The sequence below is a fragment of the Mus pahari genome, chromosome 4 (genome assembly GCF_900095145.1).
Source record: "Mus pahari chromosome 4, PAHARI_EIJ_v1.1, whole genome shotgun sequence".
Lineage (NCBI taxonomy): Eukaryota > Metazoa > Chordata > Mammalia > Rodentia > Muridae > Mus > Mus pahari.
The window spans coordinates 119,271,865-119,284,346 of NC_034593.1; the positions used below are offsets into that span (position 1 = coordinate 119,271,865).

At 48.2% G+C, this 12,482-nt stretch overlaps 1 protein-coding gene across 1 annotated transcript in view; it reads right to left on the reverse strand.

Annotated features, from left to right (window-relative positions):
- Window positions 1–2,599: 2,599 nt before the first annotated feature.
- The window catches only part of Hadh (hydroxyacyl-CoA dehydrogenase), a 46,605-nt gene continuing 36,722 nt past the window's right edge, over window positions 2,600–12,482 (reverse strand). Inside the window, exons 5-8 of the mRNA XM_021196044.1 lie at window positions 12,176–12,265; window positions 10,535–10,607; window positions 5,099–5,215; window positions 2,600–3,470 (exon numbers count right to left, since the gene is read on the reverse strand). Of these exons, the coding sequence (XP_021051703.1) occupies window positions 3,352–3,470; window positions 5,099–5,215; window positions 10,535–10,607; window positions 12,176–12,265 (399 nt within the window). The 3' untranslated portion in view covers window positions 2,600–3,351. The remainder of the gene's footprint in view (window positions 3,471–5,098; window positions 5,216–10,534; window positions 10,608–12,175; window positions 12,266–12,482) is intronic.

A 12,482-nucleotide genomic window follows, 5' to 3' on the forward strand; every position in this document is an offset into this window, starting at 1 on the left:
ACTGGCAATCCTCCAGCAACTGGTGGGTGCAAATAAAACCCAGCATCAGGGCCACCAACTGCGCTCTATCTTCAGTGGTGAAACCGTGCTGTCATCTCAGCAGGGTAAGAAGAAAAGGTGACAAGACAGGTGGGAAAACCCTGTGGTCGTGACAACCCCACCGTTCAAAAAAAAAAAAAAAAGGGACACAACCAAATGGGTTCTTTCAAAGTATGGTGTTACAGCTCAGTTGGCAGGATGCTTGCGAGGCACACAGTATGTCCTGGGTTTGGTTCCCGGCACCCAAAGGGGTAGGGAGGCAGTAAGATCAAGCTTCAAGGTTATCCTGGGCTCCACCTGGAATCTGAGATCTGCTCGGGACACGTGAGGCTCTGTCCCCAGGTCGGGGGAATAAGGGGGACCACAACAGTGATACCATCACTCAAGTATTTTTAGATTACTATTTATGTTGCCCCAATGCTTAATAGCAAGAAAATTTTCCCCGTGGAACTACGGCCACACCTTGTATTTTTAATAGACTTAGTTACTTAGGTTGAAATGTTAAGGGGATTGAAATTAAGGTGGTTCAAGACAAAAGCCCATGTCGCGTGTATGGACAGCGTAACTCACCAGGAGCGAGAGCACCACCAGCGTGCACTGGTGTGTAAGCCATCACTCACATACCAACAGATTTTACTTTCTTCAGTTGCAAACAGCCGAATCTCAAACGAGTTCCTAGAAGCTGACCTTAGCCAAGCTTAGCCGCCTGGCCCAAATCCCTTTAGAAAAAGTTTTGAGTAGCTTTGTAGGATGGCCCACATCAGTCTTGAATTCACAACCACCCTGTCTCCACCTCGCAAGCTCAGGGATTACAGGCATGTGCTACTACACACTTGGCTAACACCAGCATTTCTCGGGGTCAACACCTGCTTCCCCGTGACCTCCTGCTACATCAATCAACAGTTCCCGAGAAACAGACCTCAGACCATGTGTCAGTAAGTTAAACAATGCTTCCCCTTAATGTTATTGTTAAGTTGCTGTTAGTAACAATAACAATACATCTCGTGGACATTAAAAGATGGTAGGTTTGGTTCTATAACATGTTTGCAAAATAATCAAAGAATTTCCTTTGAAATTTTCACTTCTGTTGGTGGAATTAATGTCACGGAGGGGTTGTGGAAGGAATTTTTTTTTTAACCTAAAGCATAGTATTGATTATCAAATGTTATAAAAGATCCACACTGCCATTAGGAGGCAAGTTTAGAAACTGAGAACCAGGCTCACCCCCAACAAGGGTGACCAAAGCAAGGTGAGACGGCTCAGGGACGGGAGTCCTACTAAGGTTGATTTTCAGGCAGAGCCATGGGAGGGCACAGGAGACCACTCCCCAAGTTCTAATTGGAGAAGAGGAGAAGGTTCTAGATCCCTCCTGGCCAGTCCCCCAGGACAGAATGACTGGGAAAGATGTTATACAATGGCAAAGGAATTGAAGGATCCAAGTGCATTTAAAAGCATCATCCAGGGCTGGTGAGATGGCTCAGTGGGTAAGAGCACCCGACTGCTCTTCTGAAGGTCCAGAGTTCAAATCCCAGCAACCACATGGTGGCTCACGACCATCCGTGACAGGATCTGACGCCCTCTTCTGGAGTGTCTGAAGACAGCTACGGTGTACTTACATATAATAAATAAATAAATCTTTAAAAAAAAAAAAAAAAAAGCATCATCCAGAAACCCTCCCCACCCTGAGAGCCAACGGTTGCACTATTGCGCTGCTCTCTTTCCTGAAACTTAGTGGCTAAGAAAGAGCTTGGCCATTTTCAGGATGAGTGCCCACATCCTCTGTAGACTCTGGTTAGAGGGTGACAAACTGAAGCCTGTGGGCCAGGGGTCACAGCAACGGTTACGAGCTAGCCTGAGAAGCAGCAGAGCTGTGAGGCCACAGGTGACCGAGAAATGGTGAAGCAGACTTCCTCGGCCGCCTCCCTCCCAGGCCCTATGCAAGGACAGCGTTGGCCAGGTCATCGTGTGCTGCTAGGCAGAAATGCATATAGGCGTGGCCTTTCTCACTCTGTCATCCACTCAGAGCACTGAAAATGAGTAAGTTCTCTCCAAGCACACACAAGAGAGGAAAGAGAAACACAAGAACATCAGGATGAAACTATGACCTGCCATGACCCGTTCTGGGGAAGAGCTATCTGAGAGCTGAGATGTGCATATTCAGATTCACTCTTTCGGCTATACAGTCAAAAATCTAGATCTAATCCGGAACCTGCTACTAAGTATATGATGACCTTGGACGCATCCCTTAAAGCTCTCTGCTAACGAAGCCACTGGACTTCGGGGCTTCAGTTGTCTTTCCAATTCCACATTCTATCATGGATGACACTCTGTCAACCCAATGATTAAAAGAATCTTATGTTACATTGTTTGACTTTGTTGGCAAAAAAGAAACAGATGTTCTTAAAAAACCGCTCTTTGTGCCCTTATGACTATTTTACTGGTAAGAGACGTGGAAGGGCCAGACACAGACTGGTCTCACACACACGCCCCCCCACCTATCTCTCCCTCCTGTGCCGTCACTTCAGTACCAGCCAGAGGTCAGCAAAGACAGGCCCGTGTGTATAATCACTTAAGCATTTTATGCTTTTAAGTTATATAAGTTTATTTATTCCCACTCCAATGTTTACAGATTAAAAGATTTCATTTTAGTAGAGTCAATTCATAGGCACTTGGTAGCACAGATTTTGCCGGAAGAAACAAGAAGGATGGACAGTGACGGTTAAGATCTGAATGGCCTCAAAGTTAGGCTTTTCCCCCCAAAACCGAGCTCACAGGTATTTGCCCACCCATCCAGGAGTCCCGATGAGGAGTAAAGAAAGACAGAACATTTCCTGTCAGGCCCAGAATGTAGGCTAAGGCTCGAGGCTGCAGGCTGCAGATGTTCCCAGGCAGGCAAGCCCTCAGGTGCTACCAGCTGCTGCTCTTGGGTGCATGTGTAGTCACGGTGGCTCCTGCCCCGGGGTTCAACACCGATAAACACAGCATTCTCATTTTCAGAAGGCCTGAGGGAATGAGTGAATCTAAGCAACGCTTTTTACAAAAAGTGGCAAGGTTCAGGAAAAAAAAAAAAAAGAAAAGAAAAACATGTTTGCTCCAAGGCACCAAGGGTATAATGCTTTTCAGGAAAAGTCACAGAGAACAGACTAAACTAGAGAATCCCATCTCAGTGGAAGAACCCCATGACTGCAACTAGTCAAGAGATTACTGCAAGGGAGGGCCCACTGAGCCGCCCCTGGCAAGCCTCGGAACCACGGCCCAGGGCTTGCGCATCCTTGTCCCGTGGCTGGCTGGAGGTGTTGCTGGGGGAACTCGTCACTTGTATTTGTAAAATCCTTCTCCAGTCTTCTTGCCCAGCTTCTTCTGGGCCACCAGATTATTCATGGAAGGACTGGGTTGAAATAAGGGGTTCTCTGGCTCCATTTCATGCCACCCTGTTGAGAGGAAGGGCACAGGTTCACTTAGGTTCTGACCTCCTCAGGGCATGCCTGGGACACAGAACCCGTGCAGGCCATTGTGGCGGAGACGCCAGGCAGGCTGCATGGGTACAGCCAACGCTGACTCAATAGCAGGTATGCTGCTAGAAGCCTGGCTCCATGGCAGGACTCCCTGCAAACCCTCGCAAAGGCCCAAGAGCACAAACAGAAACTGGAAAGATAGTTTTCCAGATCCAAGCTAAGGTTGTTCCCGTAGGTATTTTGCAGCCTCATATAATTTTAAATTTCCTAAGTCAACTAAAACAACCCTTTTCCTCCCCCCAATATTTAAAGGTTTTTGGTGAAATGCTAGAGCAGTATAATACATTTGACTTCAGAATTCCAGCTTAATAATTATTCTTGTGCTGTCTCCAAAACCCACTATGCTTTAAAAAAAAAAAAAATCTCTGAATAGCTTGCTTTCAATGGAGGTAACACACGTTGGCTCACGACGGCGTGACACAGTGTACCACTGTCAATATCCTAACTCGCGTTTTGCACTGTAGTTATTCAAGATACACCTACTGGGGGGGGGGAACTGAAGGGTGCTGTACTGGCTAGCTTTGTGTCAACTTGACACAGCTGGAGTTATCACAGAGAAAGGAGCTTTAGTTGGGGAAATGCCCCCATGAGATCCAGCTGTGGGGCATTTCCTCAATTAGTGATCAAGGGGGAGAGGCCCCTTGTGGGTGGTGCCATCTCTAGGCTGGTAGTCTTGGATTCTGTAAGAGAGCGGGCGAAGCAAGCCAGTAAAGAACATCCCTCCATGGCTTCTGCATCAGCTCCTGCTTTCTGACCTGCTTGAGTTCCAGTCTGCATCCTTTGGTGATCAACAGCAGTATGGAAAGGTAAGCCAAATAAACCCTTTCCTCCCCAACTTGCTTCTTGGTCATGATGTTTGTGCAGGAATAGAAACCCTGACTAAGACAGGTGCACAGGACCCTTATACTAGAGACACCTAGAGATCTATAGCTGAGTCCAAATGGAAGGTTAGAGACAGGTGCCCTGCTGAGCAACAACAGGCCATCTTGCTCCTTCTAGGCCGTCTGCCATCAGTGTGACTCTCTAGCCAGCTGCTATGGCCGGACTTGCTTTGTTTTCCAAAGGATGATTCGCTGAAATCTTGATTCCACATATAGCGGATCCTTCAAGAGTTGGGGCCACACAAGTGGACCTATGACTTTCTCAGGGGTGGGTCAAGTCTAGTGACTAGATTACTTTTGAGAGGGTAGACAGTTACAAACCAGGGTCACCCCACACCCACACCTAAGGCCCTTCTGTATCCGCTGTTTTGCTTCTGAGTCTCTGAGTCTCTCTGCCACGTTGGGACAAAGCCAGGGGCATCATCTTGTCATTTGGAGCGTCTCTAGCTATCAGAACCAAGAGACACACAACTCATTTTTTTCCTTTATAAAGTATCCTACCTCAAGCATTTGGTCACAGTAACACAAAATGGACTAGGTAAGGCAGGATTTTGAAAAGTCTTAAGGTTCATTGTAATTATTTATTAACTGACATTACAATTTATAGTTCTAAGAGTCCAATTCAACCTAGTGGGGAAAACAAAGAGAAGGTTTAAAACCTACCGTCTAAGATGAACTTTGTAGTATCCAGTCCAACATAGTCAAGAAGCTCAAACGGACCCATGGGATACCCAGCTCCCAGCTTCATCGCTGTATCGATGTCTTCCTTAGATGCATCACCTGCAGAGACAAGGGCCCCAAGTCTCCACCACCTTTCTCCATCTCTCTCCATCCCTAAGTCACCTCTAGAACCTCCAGGGTTGTATAACACACACGTTCAGAAAATGTCTAAAAGCCCATGCTGCTAGTGTGGGTAAGATTTCTGTCCCAGTTCACACACTACACTGGTTCTAAGCTTTACAAATCAATTGCAATGAATGAGGAACCTTCTAGACTCTGCTGTTCAGTTTGTGGAGTGAGGAGCCTGGCCCTGAGAGTACTGCCTCCTTCACAGCTTCAGATCTGCCGAGTCTATATAGAGTCCTTCACAGAAATGCCATTTAATGCTAGAGAGGGTTCTTTTATAAATGGATTTCATAACTATACACTCCCCCCACACACATACATGAACACACATACAAACATGTAAACATATAAATATATACACATGCACTCACACATGTATACATGTATACACATATGCACACACATACAAACTTAAGCACATATATACATATGCACACGTGCAAACACATATATACATGCACACATACAAACTCATTCATGCTTAGGCTTTTGTTTATGTGTTGCATGTTTTGTTTTGTTTTTTAACTTCCTGTTTTACAAAGGAACGCTGTATTGGGGCTGCATTCACAGTCAAGGCACCCGCTTAAGGACAGCCCAGATGGACAGAGCCACCATGCTCCACTTGCTGTGCATTACTGAGAGCAGTTTTCACAAGTGTTTAAGCGTCCATCTACAACGCCCAGCTTCTTCCTGTCATTCTAAGAGATACTATAAATAAATAAATAAATAAATAAATCTTCAAGAAATTGGAATTAGAGGCCTTTAAGAAATCACGCTTTTAATTTTAGGTAATAAGAACATAAAAAATAGTCACACACATGAACCTCACCCGGTGGTCTCACACCCCATTCTCCCTCCTGAGCCCCCAGCAGGATGGGGCATCAAACCCAGGGTCACGAGCATGCTAAGCAAGTGTTCCGCCACTGAGGTATTATATCTATTATGTACCGGGCACTAAACACTTGCAATGAGACATGGGCAAAGCGTTCAAGCTACTGGTGGCGTAACGGGGTGGGGGCGCGGGGGGGAGGGGCAAACACTGCAGCATCCAAACCGGCTCAAGATGTGCGGGCAAAGTGCGATGAACAGATGCACTCTCAGCTCAGCCCTCCGCCCCTGAGGCCCAGGTTCTGAAGAGTGCAGACTCTCAAAGGAAGCTGGAAGGGCGCCATAGACAGACACTGCGGCACATGCGCAGAGGGCATGAGATGGTACGTGCCGTACAGGCTCCGCAGCCCGCATGCGCATTGTTTAGGATGCGGAGACGTGCGATGCTAAAGCGGCCTCCAGATAGCCGATGTAACCCCCTTGCAGGCTCCTGCCCCAGGTCTGCTTCCTGCAAGCCGTGGCCTGGGCCTGGAACAGTAGCCCTCCTGTTCCTTCAAGCCTTAGACTCTTCCTTACTCCCGGTTTCTGTCACATGGCTCCAATCAGAACCTCTCCCCCACGCCCTGACTCCCTCACTGCAGTGCATGAAACAAACAGTAGCGGCTAGGATTGGGAGCCAGGACACCCATCATCACTGTGTGTCTCCACAGCTGTCAGAGCCTCACTGACAGCTCATTTAAACAGGCAGTGTCCCCTCAAAAGAATGCACACGGCCTGGGGACAGAAATCGAACAGCCTCTAACCTAACCTAAAGCCATTTAATCAAACCCATAGTCAGAGCCAAAGGTAAGACTATAATTCCCAATTCAGACCCTCATTTGAACGGTACAGAATATTAAAAAAAAAAAAAAAATCAGTACTCAAAGTCATCACAATTCAAAAAAAAAAATCATAAGCAAATCAGAGTAAATAGGCAAAGAGAAAAAGACAGAAAAGCAACAGATACAAGATGTTGGCCATGAGGGAGTTACACATAGTTAAACCTAAATTCCTGTAGTGTCCAGTACTTGTCTGAGAACCTGGTGGCCCTTCCATTAAAAAAAAAAAGAAAGAAAGAAAGAAAGAAAGGAAGGAAGGAAGGAAGGAAGGAAGGAAGGAAGGAAGGAAGGAAGGAAGGAAAGAAAAGCCACAAAGAGCTCTGCTTCACTCTCTAGTGCCCCTGAGTATGTGGCCCTGAACTTTACTCAGGACAATGAGGCAAAGCTTCCTCCAAAAACCTCCAAACTGGATGGCTGGAGGCCTGGGGCAAGAGCTGGAGACCAGGGACCTGCCGCCACCGTTGAGCCCTTCTCTGGCTCTTTGGCACCACCTGCCCGCCAGTCTCAACATTACCAGCCAAAGCTCAGCTCCAAGGACCAGCAAGGAGAGGACCTGCCAGAGAGACACTCCTTCCTGACAGATGGCGGAATCCCCACTCTGTGTGGAGTGAGCTGTTGGGGACATGAAGACGAGGACTCTGACCGTGCCCCAGGAAAAATGACAGCTGGAGGCGTCAGATGTGTCCTGCCATAGGGAAGGGAGGCAAATGGCCCTTGGGAGAGCTATCGGAGAGAGCGATGGCAGATTATGCCCAATTTAGACCTCAGGGACAGCACTGGGGCTCTGTGGGAAAGCTGGAATGGCGTACGAGGTGATGGCAGAGTCTGAGGGTGAGGTGGAAGAGTTCCCAGTCAGGGCTTGTACACAAGTCACAGGAGAGTGTTCTATTTATCTTCAGCCAGGATAAGTAGGGAGTTTGGGGGTGGGCGCTTTGTATGTGTGCCTAGGACACCCTACAGTGATGAGAAGGTGAGTTCATGACATCCCAGGCTACTACAGCGCAGCCTTCCTAAGGAGAGCTGACCACACACCCTCGCTGCCCTTTCAGAGCTGAGAGAGCTCATGACAGGGCCAACAGCTTCCCAAGCCTACGCCACTCTGCCCTCAGAGCTGGGACGTCATCATACCCATCAGGCAATGATGCCAGGGACAGCACACAGCTGTGAAGGGCACAGTGAAGGCCTACTGCAGGAGAATGTCAGAGGTCAGAAATATAGTGCACCTCCGTGACTCTCTACACGGGGTGCGAGAGGTGTAGTGGGCACTCGTGGTACTTGGCAACTGCTCAGTCTCCCAAACATCCTTCTACCATCAGATGGCTCTACCACCAAAACAGCATTTACCAAACTGCAGGGGCAGACAGACAGACAGACAGACAGACAGACAGACAGACAGACAGACACACACACACACACACACACACACACACACACACGCACGGGACAGAAAAATTCTCCCCAAAGGAGCCAGGAAACAAAACCATCGAGCGCACCAGCCGGGAACACGGACAGAAAGAGGGAGCAGGGTCTCCCCCACTTTCTTGGCAAGTACGGTGTAGGAGACAGACCTGAGAAGGATAACTGTATGGCTGAGCCTCGGTATGGTGGCCTGGTAGGAGGTGGGGCTGGGAGAGAAGAGGAACACCGTTGACAGCAAGGGATCAAAGGTGATAGACAGGTAGCAACCAACAGTGGGGACACCTAAAGGCTTCAATGAAGACACAGAGTCCAGAGTGGGCATGTGTCTCAGCACTCCTCAGAGTTGGCCAACCGAATACCCAGTGACAAAGGGACGTTATTACACTGCAGTCCAGACCATAGGGTAAGATCTGCAAACACACCCACACGACACTCAGCAACTCCAGGACAGACCGATGTTCTGATACAGGATCCAGAAATGTACAGCGAGAAAGGCCACAGGACCAGTAATGATAGGCCATGCAGAGAAACAGCAAGAGCAAACTGACGGCATCCCCTGGGGCCAGGTCCTGCCTTTCCTGAGGCAGCACAGAAGGTGGCTGGTAACACCGAGGGGCGATGGACATGAAGAAAATGGTCTTCAACCTAGCACCAGATACTTGGCACTTGGGAGCGGTGTCACAGGACAAGGTGTTTCAGAGGGAAAGCCACCATGAAGAGGTGCTAGCTACTTCTGAAACATTACATTTATGGGAGAGGGAGGGGGAGGGGGAGGGGAGGAGGGGGAGAGAGAGCACCCAAATGGTTTTCAAGGTAGGCCAAAATGCCAGACTTTCTCTGAGGTGTGACCGGGCACATTTGTTGAAGATAAACATAGAAGTGTTGGTTTGATCTTGGAGTAAAAGTAGGTGACAGCTTCCATAAAGCATGAGGGTCAGTGTAATATTTAAAGCCGGTTCTGAGGAGGTAAATGTGCTTTCATCTGCTGGGGAGAGTTGGTGCAAATGCCCTGTTTGGAAAATGGCACTCTTGGGAATATTTGTAAACGAAGTCACTCACACCGACGGCAGCGATTGCATTCACCAGGCCCCTGCAGCTTGTCTGCCCTCAGAGTAGACGTCACACTCTCCCCCTCAGAAACAGGGAGAGAGTCAGGCAGGGAGAGTGTGCATCCATCCTCACATCACAGGGACCACGTCCCGAGGGTTCTATCTCTACATCCGGCAAAGTCATTCTCTGTCAACCTTCGAAGGGGACAGTGTAGGACCAGGCAGATGCTCAGCAGGTAAAAGCATGTGCCATGCAAGCCAGGAGACTGGGGGTTGACCCTCAGAATCTGCACAAAGATGGGTGAGAACAGACCCCACAAAGATGTCCTCTCATCTGCACACATGTGCCATGACATGATATGCAGGTGTGTATCACACACACGCATGCACACAATGCACATACACACATATGCACACACACATACACATGAGCACATACACACACAATACACATACATACACATGAGTACACACACACACACACACACACACACACACACACAAGTAATTTTTTCAAGAGAAGAAGCACATGTCAGATCATGAGGTGTAAACCAATGCTTCCTGATTTTTCGATCGGGACCACGGCTTTACCATGTATTATCCCTGCTGTTCATTTCCCATCTCCTGGTCATTTTTCCATTACTATCTATTTTGAAAGCAGGAAACACTTATTATTAGTTGTATGTGTATGTGTCTGTGTAAAATTCATCTTGCATGTGTGTGTGCATAAGCTGAGAGCTGCCCAACAAGAACGCTGGGAAGCAATCCTGGGCCCTATGGAAGAGCCGTGCACATCTCAACAGCCGAGTCACCTCCCCATAGTAAACTTTCAACTAATGGCAGAGGTGCAGGGGTGGAGATCTGCACCATCGATGAAGTTGCTGCTGGACTACGTCAGAGGCTCACAGGGAGGGCTGGGACCCTGGGAACCCAGTGACAAAAATTCCTAAAGCCAGGGCAAAGCTGAGCTTAGTCCTGCAGAGCTAGAAGGCAGAACCCCCTTCTGGGGCTCTGCAGAGCCCACGCCTCCTGTGCACAGCCCGAGAGCTGCAGACCTTCGCCTGGCCTGGGACAGGTACCTCGCTCGTGTAGCCTGATGGCTTCTATGAGGTATGGCACCAAGAGACGGTTCACGATAAATCCAGGAGTGTCCTGTTGCAGGGGAGGGAAAGACAGGTGACTTCACTGAGCTCAACCATTTGTTCAGAATGAACCCCTCCTCCTCACCCCGGATTCCGAGGCCCCACTTCTGTCATCCCCATCTCTGAAATGTGCACTGAAGTCTCTTACTCTGTCTCGTCAGGCTTCTTCCCTCTCCTGCCCCCCTTCCCTCTCCTGCCCCCCTTCCCTCTCCTGCCCCCCTTCCCTCTCCTGCCCCCACCTCCCCTCTCAGGAGTCGCTCCAGCCTTATGCACTCCACCAAGGAGTGTCAGTCACTGCCAGGCTCCCCGGAGCCACTCCTGGGACATCTCTGTGTACCTCAGAGCTAACCCAACCGCACACCACACAAACTGGCCACCGCGGCAACAGGGTCCAAATGGCCCCTCACTTCGGCACACCTACGGCGGGGCCTGCCACTGTCTCCACAGGGCAGAGACGCCCAGCTAGTTAGCCTGACCTCCCAGCCTTTCCGTGCTCTCGAGCGCTGCACTGTCTATCCAGAGTTTGACAAACAGGTCATCGTCGACTATTTTGGCCGTGATGTCTCACCGTTGTGGTTGATGTCACTCGTTTGCTTTCTAAAGTATTCTGAAGTTTGAATTCAGTATTATACTGAATCTCCAAAACAAACAAACAAACAAACAAAACCAGCAAAACCAAGCAAAACCCAAAGGGTAGTTTTGTTCTCTGAACAAACCATCTGGCAGTAGAGGGCCCAGTCCACTAGTCAGGAAGGGAGTTTTCTTTAAAAACAAAACAAAATTTAAAAAACAAAACAAACAAAAAACCTAGTTTTGTCTTGTTCTTTTAAATCACCTGAATATTTTAGTTTAGTCACACCAGTGGGTGTGTTCTCCTACCAATTCTCTATTAAGATAGAAAATTGTGATTGTATTACAAAGCACAGCAGTGTAAGAAGGCAGTGCCTCGGGTGGGGGTGAGGTGGAAGTTCACAAAGTTGGGGTTCTCCTGGACCCGCTCATTCATCAGGGCAGCAGGCAGTAACTTTAGGGCCAGAAGAGCGTGATATCCCGAGGGAGGCCTTCTGGGAGCATCTCTGTGTTAGTTACTCAAGCTTTTGAGGAGGGATTTCCAAATAATATATGCAGCCACAAAGATCAAGGATCAGAAATGCTTCTGTGACAGACAGTGGATATAACTCTACACTGTGTAACAAAATGTTCCTGTTAGGACAGAGGGCATCCATCTGTACCAGCGGCCCAGGAGGAAGCTCAATTCACGGCCATCCTAAGGCTGTTCATCATGCTACATGTTCCAGATGCAGCAAGGGGGGGTCTACAGTGTGTCCAGCTGTTTACAGCAGGACATATACCCAACTCTGTGTAGTTCGTTACTTAAAAGTACACAGTAGCAGTACTGGTTGATGTGTTTCTTAGAGCACACTTTTCATCAGAGCTCAACTGATGTTGGCAACATGCCCCCGAAGCTCTTGAGTTGCAAGCCAAGTAACACTTCAACCGCCCCACCTTCATAGTTACCTGCCTCGGGTATTTTACTATAGTAACGGAAAACAGACACAAACATTACCCACACTTTACCTTGCAAGATACCGGATGCTTTCCCAGGGTTTTACAGAAGTCCACCAGAGATTCAAATGTCTTCTGGCTGGTCATTGGTGTTTTTATGATCTGGAAATGCAAAGAAAGGATCATGACTGGAGGGGACAGAGAAGCAGAAAGGTTCAAGGAAACTGAATCAAAGACTACGCAAAAAAAAAAAAAAAAAAAAAAAAAAAAAAAAAAAAAAAAAAAAAACGCCTTTGGTTTTAGCACAGTAGGAGTCTCAAGCCAGAAGCAAAGGGTTGAGCAAAAGTCCATTCGAGACACTGGAGTCCGCAGAATGCAC